This window comes from Callithrix jacchus, chromosome 5 (genome assembly GCF_049354715.1).
Source record: "Callithrix jacchus isolate 240 chromosome 5, calJac240_pri, whole genome shotgun sequence".
Lineage (NCBI taxonomy): Eukaryota > Metazoa > Chordata > Mammalia > Primates > Cebidae > Callithrix > Callithrix jacchus.
Window position 1 is genome coordinate 11,149,185 of NC_133506.1, and position 13,026 is coordinate 11,162,210.

General features: G+C 53.9%; 1 protein-coding gene across 1 annotated transcript; it reads right to left on the reverse strand.

The window, feature by feature from the left end:
* Positions 1-780: 780 nt before the first annotated feature.
* On the reverse strand, positions 781-10,185 carry GFRA4 (GDNF family receptor alpha 4). The gene is made up of 7 exons (XM_035297886.3): positions 10,104-10,185; positions 9,387-9,525; positions 8,891-9,289; positions 8,623-8,732; positions 8,394-8,528; positions 8,023-8,114; positions 781-1,086 (listed from the first exon to the last, which is right to left on the reverse strand). The coding sequence occupies exons 1-7, from the start codon at positions 10,183-10,185 to the stop codon at positions 832-834; spliced, it is 1,212 nt and encodes a 403-aa protein (XP_035153777.2). The 3' UTR covers positions 781-831.
* Positions 10,186-13,026: the final 2,841 nt, after the last annotated feature.

The following is a 13,026-nucleotide window of genomic DNA, read 5'->3' on the forward strand; positions in this document are numbered from 1 at the left end:
CCTGAAGTTAGGGCAGAAGCCTGGAGGAGGCCTGCCCACCAGAGCTCGGGTCTGACTTAGGGAGGGAAATGGCCGGACTAGTAGCTGCAAACAAGTTGAGAAGGACCTTGAAACTTCCAGGGAGGGCTGTGGAAGCCAGCAACAGTTTCTAACAGGATGGAAACCTGTGATTTGGTGGTACTGTGTCAGAGATAACGCTGTATTTACCAAACCTACTGGGCCCACAGCTCATCATTTCCTAGCCTCCCTGTAGTCAGGTTGGGACCAAGCTAAGCCATGGCCAAGAAAAGGTTGGAAGAAGTGATGAGCACCAATCCCAAACTTGGCACACAAATGCTCCCACGGCGGACTCTCCTGGGGGCCACATGTCAAAGACACTGGAGGGACTATGGGTTCCTGAGTCACCCCTTAGAGGCAGGCTGCCTGATCAGTCAGAGCTGCGTTGGCCCTTGCGTCACTGGAAAGCAAACTTGCACTCTCCTGATCCACTGAGATCTGGGGCTTTGTTACACCAGTTAGCTTTTCTTATTCTCGCTAATAAACAAATTGGCACTTTGAAGTGCAGTGCACCTGTAACCAAAACCTAAAGTATGTGGCACTGGCCCAGCGTGTGGCCAGGTGGCGAGCAGTGAGGAGACAGATGCAGCTGGCCGGACAACTGAGGTCTCTGCCAGGCGGAGCAAAACATCTGGTAAGGCTGTTTTACTTGGTAATTCAGAAAGCAAACTCCATGCCTGCTGACTTTTTGGCTTGAGGGGAAGAAATGAAAAAACATTGTCCTATGTGTTCATTGTTTTTGGCTGCTTTTGGCGACGCATCACGAGAAAAAGTTCACTTCAAGAAAGAATTAGCCAGTTTACATGCAGAAGGGAAAAGGGGTGGAAAGACGTCAGTCAGGGCCTTGCAATTCTGGAAAAGCCAACTGCTTCTAGCCTCCAAGCAGTAAGAGGTGCAGGTGAGCAAAAAAGGCCCCGTGAGACTCAGCTGAACACAGTGACTGGGCCTCGTGGTGACCATCCAGTGAAGGGTGTGGTCTTCCCACTGGTGCCTGGAAACTGCAAAGCCACCAGCTTGAGGGAGGGGCACCTGGTTAAGGAAGCAAAGAAAAAGCTGATGTGAGAACTGTTTCCAGGAACAAACCATGAGTGTAGTCACTGATCCTGGACATGCCTGGAAATAAATAAGGATGTAGTTAAATTTAAGAAACCATTAGCAAGGCCTTAAAAAAAAACCAGCAGCAATTGAGGAAGTCTTAAATCCACCCTCAGGCAGGAAGACGGTTGTGAAAGCTGCGTCCACTGAGGGCTGACAAGCTCAGATGTGGCCCAAGAGCAGAACTGGGCCTGAGCGAGGACTCCCCCCCAGCCCAGGGCAGGGCCCAGCAGGACTGCAAAAAACGCCACAGAGCAGCGATTGCTGCATCTGCACTCGCTCCTTCCTGGGCAGGAGGGCTTAGGAGGGTGTTCTACCCATTCTCATCACTACCTGCTGGGTGTGAGGTGGATTAAGTTGTCTTGTTAATTCAGGCTCGTGGGACTTCAAAGAGCCACCTGTGGGAGACTGCATCACCTAGAGGTCTGGGTGGGGATGTGACCTTGTATTGTCCCCCTAGGAGAGGGTGCCTGTGACCCTTGTAGGAGAGAGAGGAAGCACAAAACTGGTTTTGGTGATCAGAATAGCAAGCTGGGCCAGAGACTGGCTAGATGCTTACCATTCAATTTCCTCTTCCTGAGTCCACAGCTTCAACTGCATGGCCTGGGCGACTGGCGTCTGGGGAGAGCCGTGGGACCAGCCCTTACCAATGATGTGTCATTTCAAGGCCATTCAGCGTGAGTATCTCTTCCACTCTCCATCAACCTTGAAGGCTTATGTTGAAGGTGGTAACACAACAGGACTGAAGGATCCTGGGTCCCTGAATTACTTGTGAAACAGAGCACGATAGGCCAAAGGTAGTAGAATTAGGTATCTTTTCTTACCCTGCTTAAGTGAATTAATTATTCTCTAGATTTATTCACCTAGTTCTTCAACAAAATTTTATTGAGCACATCAGGGCCAGGCACTGCATCAGGACCAGAGATTCTGCAGTGAACAAAACAGACAAAAAGCTATGTCCTCCAGGAGTTCACAACCTAGCAGGGGAGATGATAATAAAATGTCAGATGAGCGCTATGAAGGAAGGTAAAAGTAGGGCTGGGGGTAAAGTCCTGGAGGGATTGCTGCTTAATGTGGTGTGGCTGGGAAAGCTGTTCTGCTGACAGCTTAGAAGAAGGATGGGTGGAGGGAGCAGGAAGAAATGTGGAGGTCTGGGAGAAGAGCATTCCAAAGGGGTGGCCAGTGCAGAGGCCCTGAGTGGGCAGCATGCCTGCTGGGCCTGCTGGATATTTGTGAGCATGAAAAAGTCTGTTCCCAGTTGTTTGCCTGCAGAACCTAACCTAGTTATAAACACAGGATTTGAGAGCTTGTTTAATATACAGCCAGTTTTCCAGCAATGCAACTACTGTGTAATCAAGGGAAAACTGAACTTAGTTTTCCTTAACACTTATCACCAGCTGGTCATCATTTTGGCAAATTCTGTCAACAACAGCAGTGTCATGCCTGGCATCCATATGGGTCGCGTTTGAACAGACATGCCCGGCAGCCCCCCAGCAAGAATTCCTTTCCATCCTGTGTCCCTGAAACAAGAAAGTGGTGAGCCCGGAAGATCCCAATGGCTGTCCCGAATGTGCTGGACGGAGTTGTCAGGGCCCATGGCATGCCCTGTAAGCCTTTCCTTCCACATTTGGTTTCTGTCCCTTGAAGACTCTATTTCTGAGTTTGTGTGTGTTTTATTTTCTAGTGTGTGTTAGTGTGTGTCCTCATCTTCTTAATTTCTCTCTTTCTCTTCTGCCTTGAACTGAAGGTTCACTTGGGTATGGGGACACTCGCCCCCAGCAGAGCAGCTTCCCCAAACATCCTCCAACCTAGGCCTTCCCAGGCCTGCAGCCTGGCGAGGCAGGGCTGTGCACTTCTGCTTCAGCTCATAAGCATGCCAGACTCAAAGGCAAGCTGCTGTCCAGTCGAAGGACTGCTTCTAAAGCTCTGCACAGCCCCTGTCCTTCTGGCTCTCTGGAAATTTCACCGACCTGTGTCCACATTTCAAACAAAATGCGCTGGTTCTGTGAGCCTGGGCCGGCCTGACTCACTTGGTGGGCGGTGAGTGGTTTCCACTTCAACCCTGCACCTAATCACTGGGCTCCACACCAGGATGGGCATTCATGAGCCGTGAAGTTTCCAGCAATAAATTAATGGATGTTTCCAGCACCTGCCTTTTTGCATCACCCCCCACTCCCAGCCACCTGCCAGGCAACAGGTAACAGCCAGCCAGTCACAGGAGGGTAGTCTGGCTGCAGTCTCCCAAAGCCCCTGCACGCAAGTGACAGCTCCCTGGCAGGACAAGGAGGCTGACATTCAGATGTGGAGGAACAAGGCATGACTCATTCCTGGTTGTGGGGGCCACAGCTGGACTCAGCCTTGAGGAGTGGGCAGACTTAACACTGTATAAACCAGGACCTTTTTAGGTAGAGGTAACAGAAGCCAAACTCTAACGATCTTAGTGCTGTTAGTCACCTGGGGCTGCCAGAATAACCACAGCTTCAGTATCTGGAAACAAGAGAAACTGATTCTCACAGTTCTGGAGACCAGAAGTCTGAAATGCAGGTGTTGGCAGGGCTGTAGTCTCTCTGGAGGCTCCAGGGGAATCTGCGCCTGCCTCCTCCAGCTTCTGGTGGCTTGTGGCTGCATCACCCCAATCCCTATCTCTGTCTTCCCGTGGCCTTTTGCTCAATGTGTCTGTGTTTAATTTCCCTCTAGACACCTCTACCTCACTCTTATAAGATGCAGAGGTGAAACATACAGGTGTTGACAGCCCACTTGGATAATCCAGGATAAGCTCCTCTCAAGATCTGTAACTTGGCTGGGTGCAGTGGCTCATGCCTGTAATCCCAGCACTTTTGGAGGTCAAGGTCGGAGATTCACTTGGGTGAGGAGTTGGAGACCAGCCTGGGCAACATGGTGAGACCCTGTCTCTACTAGAAATAGCCAGGTGTGGTGGCACACACCTGTGGTCCCAGCTACTCAGGAGGCTGAGGTGGGAGAACTGCTTGAGCCTGTGACTTTGAGGCTTCAGTGGGCTATGCGTGCACCACTGAACTCCAGCTTGGGTGACAGTGAGACTGTCTCAAAAAAAAAACAAACCACAACTTAATCGCATCTTTTGCCACAGAAGGCAATTCTCTTGCCTACATATAAGGTAATATTTCCGGGTTCCAGGGATCAAGACATGGATGTATCTTTGGGACCACCGGCAGCCATGAAGCAATCTTGTAATTTTCAAATAGGTTCTGTCCTTTTTATTTTTCCAATCTTTTGGAAGCATATGCCTATATTTTTAATCCACAATTCTATTTTTATTTGAAGTCATTTCATTTCTGGTTTTTATTTATTTTTTATTGAGACAGGGTCTCACTCTGTCACTCAGGCTGGAATACACTAGCACAATCATGGCTCACTGCAGGCAACTCCTGGGCTCAAGTGATCCTTCAGCCTCAGCCTCCTGAGTAGCTGGAACTACAGACACATATCACCATGCCAGGCTAATTTATTTTTTAACTTTTTCTAGAGGCAGGCTCTATGTTGCCCAGGCTGGTCTCAAACTCCTGGCCCCAAGCAAACCTCCAGCCTCAGCCTCCCAGCGTGCTGGGATTACAGGAGTAAGCCACCTTGTCCAGCCTCTAGTTTGTTTTTGAGACAGATTAGTCCTCTGTCTCCCAGGCTGCAGTGCAGTGGCATGATCTTGGCTTATCGCAACCTCCACCTCTTGGGTTCAAGCAATTCTCCTGCCTCAGCCTCCTGAGTAGCTGGGATTACAGGCATGCACCACCACACCTGATGAAATTTTTGTATTTTTAGTAGAGATGGGGTTTCACCGTGTTGGCCAGGCTGTACTCAAGCTCCCAGCCTCAAGTGATCCACCCAATTCGGCCTCCCAAAGTGCATGAGCCACTGCACCCAGCTTCCTCCAGTTTTTTTTTTATGCATATATTTTACAATAATTAACTGAGTCAAAAATGGAGAAGAGTTGAACACACTTTGATGTAGGGCAAATCATTTAGCAGCTATTTAATTCTGCATTTGGGCTACGATGCCATTGTGGTGATCGGGACAAGGTGATGAGCCCTCACTCAATGCACATACCCCGCCTCTCCCCAACCCACCTACAGATGTCCATTCTCACGCAGGTGTGGGTGCCTGACAGTATTCCCTCTTCTTTGTAAAGTGAGAATGGGCTAGACTCAGCTTCACTGCCCAGCAACTCTTTTTCCTTTGGGAAACTGTCCTTCCCGTTCCATGTCACCATGGTGGGCTGAGATCACTCAGCGTTCTACAGAGGAGGCCCATTACCCATGCTGGGCCTATCAGAGTTCTGCCTGGGACAGTCCACGAATGCTGGAAGAGAGAGGTACCTTTCCCTACTGAGGCTGCTAAAAGGAGACACTGTAAAGCTGGGCTGCTGGTGGAAGTCTTACCCTCTTGGTGAGAGCCTGCCTGGCTGCAGGGGAAGCCAACACACAGATCAGCACAGGCAACATCATTTGAACCACTGGAGACAGCTGTGCCTGAAGCCTGCATGGCTCAGGCACATGCTCAAGCCACTCTGATTTGTTTGTTATACTCAAGAGAGTCCTTGGCTGGGCACAGTGGCTCACACTTGTAATCCCAGCACTTTAGGAGGCTGAAGCGGGTGGATCACCTGAGGTTAGGAGTTCAAGACCAGTCTGGCTAACATGGTGAAACCCCGTTTCTACTAAAAATACAAAAATTAGCCAGGCATGGTGGCGTTTGCCTATAATCCCAGCTATTGTGAAGCTGAGGTGGGAGAATTGCTTGAACCTGGGAAGTGGAGGTTGCAGTGAGCCGACTGCACTCCAGGCTGGGTGACAGAGCAAGGCTCTGTCTCAAAAAAAAAAGAGCCCTGACTGAAGCTGAGAGGCTGGTGGACAGCTGCTAGCAAGCAGTGTTTGCAGGTTTGGTGTGACCTGCTAAGTCCACACTTGGATCTCAGAGCTGGTGGCTCTTTTCCCCAACAGGACAGTTCCAGGCCTGAGTTTTCATGTGGTCTGTACCTAACCCCTGTGACTTAGGTCAGGATTTCTAGAAGCCAAGCCCAAGACAGGAATTCTCAAATGCCATGATTTATGGAGGGAATGCCTTCAGGGGAGCCTGCCAGTGAGGAGAGCAGGAGGAGGCAGGCAGGGCAGAAGCTGAGCCAGGCAGGGGTCCCAGCTGGAGCCTAGCCTCAGCTTGACCCCAAAGGGGTTCTGGACCAGGAACAGCACACAACAATGCCATGTTCCGTGAGGGTCAGTCATCAGCTGCAGTTGCCTCTGGGAGCAGAGTAAAACCCAACAGGCATTTCTGGGAGTGCAGTTCCCTAGAGAAGGGACAGCTCTGAGCTGTTACCAGTCACCATTCCCAGTGGCTGGGGGATGCGCTGTACTGGCCCAGAGAGGTCCCTGAGCAAGGCCCTGACAACCTCCACTTCAACCTCCTGCCACACCTCAAGCAGACTGAGAAGGAGCAGCCAGAGACACAGGAACCCTTTTCTTATCAGGAGTTTTCAAGTTTTGGAGGAAGAAGGAGGCAGGCAGGAGGCAGGAAGATAGCTTCACCCCAGGTGTTCAAGGCTGCAGTGGACTATGATCATGCCACTGCACCCCCACCTGGTGACAGAGTGAGGACCTATCTTGAAAACACAGACAACCCAAGGTCCTTGGCATCTGCCGAGTCCACATCGGGCAGTGTGTGTGACATGACCACCCCTAGCTGCAAGGGAGGCTAGGAAATGCAGTTTCATTATCTGAGTACTAGTAGAGAAGGAAAGGAGATGAAAGCAATGGCAATCCCTGGCATGAGGAGCTGACAGCTGATTGATCTCAGCTTCCTTAGGTAAGGTGATGGGGCCCAGACAGGTTCTGAGGCCATCTGAGGTTACGCAGGCCAGCAGGGGCACACATCACAGCAGACCTTGGTCTCCAGGCTCCCAGGACACAGATCACATAAAAGCAAGGTCAGTCTCAGTGCACATGGGTTTAATAAGCACTGTATGCCATTCCTATGGCTGTGGAAAACCAGGGTGAAGATGGCCATAAGGCCAGTGCCAGGCAGAGCACAGCTTGGGGCCCATGCAGCAGCATATGGAGAACAGGAAGGACTGCCAGCATGCTCATGGTGCACAGGTGGCAATGGTGGGTAATGCCCAGCAGGAGGATGCAGTGTTAGAAGGGGTCTTGCCTGTTAAGTCTGCCCAATGCATTCCTAGAGAATTATCCACTTGGCAGGCTGATACCATTTCCTAGAATTCTGGGAGTCTGGAAGGTCTCTGACCTTCCCTAGGTGATCTGGGGCTCCAGCGAGGCTTCAGCTACAAAAGTGACCCTCTCCTGATTCACCTTCTGAGAGACCCCAATTGTCTCAAGGTCTATGGATAAAGGGACCTATAACTAAGATGCCTCCTGACACGGAGAGCGGGGGCTTTGCAGTCAGGTCCAGCCTACATTCCTCGCTCCAGGGGATGGCACACAGGATGTCCAGACCTATAAAGGGCAGCGGGGTGAGAGCACCAGGGCTGGTGTGGGAGGTAAGCCAGTCCCTTTTCAAGGGGCCAGCAGGCCACAGAGGTGGCCCAGGTAGGCAGGGTGGGGTAGCTGGCTGTGCTGTCCGAGATCGCTGTCCTAGTCAGAGCAGGGCCGGGAGAGCCAGGACTGGGAGTATGGAGAGCAGGGAGCACCCTTCCAGGGTCCCGCCTGTGGAAGACACCTTGGGGGTGGGAGCCAAGTGCACACTTGAGGCAGAAGACTGGTTCTGCCCTCTGCCTACACCCCCACCCCAGTCCCCTCATGCCTCCACCCAGGCCCACCCGGCACGGAAGGGTGTGAAGGGGATGGTGAGGGAGGTGCCAGCTTACCCTCCCCTCCCTGCACCTACCTGCAGGAGGCTGTGCTCAGGGTGCCCTTGGGGGTTCGGCTGGTCCAGCAAGACTGGGGGCCACCCGCTGGCAAAGGCCTGAATGGCACCATCTATGGAGGGAGGGGTTCAGGGTGCGCTTGGCTGGGAAATGCTCACCCAGGGCCCAGCTCCGTGGGGACAAAGTGAGAGATCCCCTGCTGCAAAGACTGGCTCCTTGGGAGGGAAGGTGCGTGGTGAGGAATAATCAAAGCATAAGGATAGCCGCGACAGAGTGACTCAACGGTACAGTCTCCACTCTCCCCTCTTAAATGGCTTCTGGCCAAGGTGGCTTGGAAGGGGGCAGTAAGCCGACCCAACCTTCCGCCTTCACCTCCGCCCGGGCCCCTCACCCAAGCAGGGGTTCCTGGTAAAGAGACCCCGGAAGGCTTCGCAGTCCTCACGCCGGTTCCCGCTGGCTCCGCAGTGGCACCAAGGCGCTACGCGCGCGCTCGCATTGTCCACGTAGTTGGGAGTGACAGCAGTGCCTACGGGGACACCGAGGGCCAGGTCATCGGCCCACCCAGGCGGAGGCATCCCCTGGAGAGACCCCGCTCGCCCCCAGATCCCAGCCGCGCTTACCCACGAGGCCCGCGTAGGCGCGCACGCAGTGGGTGCGCTGGTCCCACAGGCAACCGTCGGGGGCGCTGGGCGCCGGCGCGCAGGAGGCCTGAAAGGCCAGGAGGCGGGGCCTGCGCGGAGGGAGGGCGGTGAGCCGAGAGGCCCCGCCCCCACTCCACCCTCACCCCACCTTCGCCGCGGCCGCGCCCCCGCTCCTCGCCTCCGCTCTACCCAAGCCGCGGCCAGGTCCTTGCTCCCCGCTCCCTGCCCCGCCCCCGCCCACGCGCACCTGCAGACCGGGCTGCGCTCGCAAACCTCTAAGGGCTCTAGGCAGGAGGGAGGCGCGGGGCCGGGCCCGGAGAAGGCGCAGGAGGGCACGAAGGTCTGGCGCCGGCGCTCGGCGCACGCGGAGCCCCCGCACGGGCAGAAGAGCAGCGCGTAGGTGAGCGCGGGTGGCCCGCGGGCGAAGAAGCGGCGCAGGGCGCGGCGGCAGCGGGCGCGGGGACAGCTCCTCTGCGCGGCCCGGCCCAGGCACTGCGCCACGTACTCGGAGCGCAGCCGCTGGCACAGCGCGTTCGCCGTGCAGGCTTCGGCCGCGTCCACACATCGGTTTCCTCCGGCCGAGCTCACGGACCCTGGGAAAGGGAAGGGCCAGTTGCAGGTCTCGTTGCGGCGCCCTGCCTGCAAACTTCACCCAGCCCGTCCATGCCCCCGGAAGGTGGGGAACACTGAAAACCCGAGGAAACACAGAGTGTAGCCCAAAGACGGGGCCGACTGGCACAGACCGGCGCTCTGTCGTGGGGATGGGCAGCGGCGGGCTCTGGAGGGCCTTGCAATACGTCAGGGACGGAGAGGGCGCTTTGAGGCTGAGCCAGGCCTTCCCCAGGAGCTGAGGCCCCTCCTTCCTAGGCATCACTACCATTCCTAGAACGGCCACACAAGTCCAAAGACAGGTCCAGGGGCTCCTCCCAGCCTTACCGGCCCTGTCTGACAGGGGAACAATGAGGCTTTCTGGGGATCTGGCCAATGGAGACTTGAAAACCAGAGATGAGCCGGGCGTGGTGGCTCAGGCCTGTAATCCCAGCACTTTGGGAGGCCGAGGTGGATCACCTGAGGTCAGGAGTTCGAGACCAGCATGGCCAATATGGTGAAACCCCTCTCTACTAAAAATACAAAAATTAGCCAAGTGTGGCGACAGGCGCCTGTAATCCCAGCTGCTCAGGAGGCTGAGGCAGCAGAATTGCTTGAACTCGGGAGGCAGAGGTTGCAGTGAGCCAAGATCAGGCCACTGTACTTCAGCCTGGGTGACAGAGCAAAAGTCCATGTCCAAAAAACAACAGCAAAAACAGATGGCATTGAAGACAGTGGCTGCTCCTAGTCTCTTAATGACAGGCTGGGACGCCATACCTTTTCTCCTCTACTGACTCCCCTTGCCCCTTATCCCCCACCACGGTGACCCTTTGGGTGGGTCTATCGGTTTCTGTTTCTCCCTCTTTCCTGACCTCCTGCTCGTCCTCCTGCATCGGTGTCCTCCCTCCCTAGCCCTTCCCGATGCTCCCTTGAGTCGAGGTCATCCTGACCCATCTGGACTGGCTTCCTCCAGCCCCTCCACCCTCCACCGGCAGCGAGAGAGAGGATTCACTGAAGAGCTGAGTCCTGGCTGCCAGGGTGAGGATTCAGAGAGGTCCCTGATGACACATCGCAGAGCTTTATCCTGAGCCACAGGACCCAAGGGTTCATCAGTGGTTTTAGTGACTGGGCCCCATGATAAGTGGCACCCTGCTGGGGACAGATAAGGTGTCTGGCACCACAGAGTCACACACCAGGAGTTGGGTAGACAAAGGGTGAGCTCTGCTCAGATGCCCCACAGGCTATGTCTAAATCGAGCCAGGGCAACTCGAAGTTGGGGCTTGGTAGCCCCTTTCTAGGACCTGAGTCACCAAAACCAGGCTGACCGAATCCCCCCAGCCCCACAAGTCCTCCAGTCTGGAGCACCTCCTTGAGACTAGAAGCCTTTCTGGTGTCCAGCCTGAGTGACGGTGCGCAGCCTGGCCTCTCATGCCTCTCCCTGTGTGTGTGCACAGGGGGTAGCCTCCTGCCCCAGGCTGAGAACAGGGTGCCTCTCTGACAATGGCCGTGTCTTTCAGGCTGTGGATTGGACCGCGTGGGGAGAGTGATTCCTGCTGTGACTTCAGCACCGGCCTCTGCAGGGAGGATGAACATAGGTCGAGGGCTTAGAATGGTCCCTGAGTAGAGGGGCTAGATGGCAGCAGGGCGAGTCCTCCCCCCCCTCCCCAAAGGGCACACTTGGCTGTCCTCTCACAGCCTTGCCAGTCACATCCCCAGGCCTCAGCCGCACACAGCAGCACCTGGTGTCATCTAAGGGCTTGAACCCACCTCTGCCTGTTGCTTACCTGCCACCCTTGCCCAGAACACCCTTACCCCATCTCCACTCTCACAGCAGCTCATCTCCTCCGCCTTAAACCTTTACCAGATTCCACTTTCCACACCACACCCGGTAAAGTGACCCCTCCCTCCGAGACGGCCGTGCAGGGAAGGAACAGTCCAAGAAGGTGGAACAACAGATACAAGACACTGAAGATTCGCAGCAAGAATCTGTGCGAAGGGTTGGAGGGCTGGGGCCGAGGGGAGGGTGAGAGAGTTGGGAGATGGATAACAGGCAAAAGTTCCTGGGGTAGGGGTACTGAGACTGGACTCAGGAGGGGGTGGTGGCTTGGCTGGGCTGGGAGACGAGCTGCTCAGCACATAGTGGGGTCGATTGCCAGGTGTCCCCGAGCCCTGCGCACAGGCCTCTCATGCCAACCCTTCCTGTGGTTCAGCTTTTCCTGGAAATCTGTTGCCCTCTCACCTTGTCACTGAGGAGCAGGGACAGAGAAGCCAGAGTTCGGAGTCCGGGGGAGGAGAGGGGTGCTCACCCAGTAGCAGCAGCAGGAGCAGCAGCACAGGCCCCAGGCAGCGGACCATGGTGGACCCTGAACAGAGAAGGATGGCTGGCAGAGCCCTGGTCTGATAGGCGCCACCTTCCTAGCGCCTCTGGAGCAGGAGCACGGTGAAAACACGGAGGTCTGTGCTGACGCCCCTGGGAGGAGCCTTTGTTTCGACAACTCCCCACCCTCATTAAGTCTCCACCCCACACTGCACCTTCAGGTAAGCCTGGGAGCTGTGGGATTCGGCACCTGCATGTGCCTAGATGGACCCAATGCCCTAGCCCCGCCATGCACACCCAGCAACACACAGCCCCCTGGGAGACCTGGTCTCTGCCATGCTAAACTAGGAACGCTATGAAACAGCATTGCTCTTTTCCTTTTATATAGAATTTTATTTTAAACTTAAAAACATTTTTTTTGAATAGAGATGAGGTCTCGCTCTGTTGCCCAGGCTGGTCTTGAACTCCTGGGCTCAAACGATCCTCCCACCTCAGTCTCTCAAAGTGCTAGGATGACAGGTGTGAGCCACCATGCCCGGCCTATTTTAAACATTTTATTGTTGACTAATTTTAGACTAGCAAAAAAGTTGGAAAATGTAAGCATTTTCCTTATACCCTTCACCCAGCTTTCCCTAATGGTACGTCTTATTAATCGTGGCCCAGTCATTACAGCTAGGAAACGAACCTTGGTACAATCCTATTAATGAAACTGTAGACCATTTTGCATTTCCTGTTTTTTTCACTAATTTCCTTTTTCATTTCCAAGATCCATTCTAGAACCCCACAGCACAGCCGACTCCTTCGTCTCCTCAGTCTGGGTAGTTCCTTATCTTTATCTTTGACACTTTTGAATAATTCTGGCTAGTTATTTTGTGAAATGTTTGTTTCTCTTGAGTTAGCTGATGTTTCTTCTGATCAGAATGAGATACAGCCTTGTTTTGACTAACCAAAAAGTGACTCTGTAAGTAAATATTAAGGCTAAAAATCTCATCCAACCTGGGCAACAGAGTAAGACCCTGTCTCAAATAAAGTCTCAACACTTAGAGTTAAAAAGTGACCAAAAAAGCCCTACCATGATTTGTCTTGACTTTCTTTTTTTCTTTTTTTTTTTTCTGAGACAGAGTCTTGCTCTGTCACCCAGGCTAAAGCTCAATGCAACCTCCATCTCCCAGATTCAAGGGATTATCCTGCCTCAGCCTCCGGAGTAGCTGGGATTACAGGCACAGGCCACCATGCCTGGCCAGTGTTTGTATTTTTAGTAGAGATGAGGTTTCACCTTGTCGGCCAGACTCATGTCAAACTCCTGATGATCAGGTGATCTACCCATCCTGGCCTCCCAAAGTGCTGGGATTACAAGTGTGAGCGACCTCACTCAGCCTATTGCAACCTGTTTTATCAGCAAGGTGTTTGTGACCTGTGTCTTGTGCTGACCTCCTGTCTCATCCTGTGACTTAGAATGCCTTAACTGTCTGCAAACA

Coding starts and splice junctions, on each gene's coding strand:
- GFRA4 (XM_035297886.3), bottom strand. CDS start 10,185: ATGGGTCAGGATGACCTCGACTCAAGGGAGCATCGGGAAGGGCTAGGG. Junction 9,526..10,103: donor TGCAGGAGGACGAGCAGGAG/GTCAGGAAAGAG, acceptor TGGCCGTTCTAG/GAATGGTAGTGATGCCTAGG. Junction 1,087..8,022: donor CTGAGCACAGCCTCCTGCAG/GTAGGTGCAGGG, acceptor TTCCTTAACCAG/GTGCCCCTCCCTCAAGCTGG.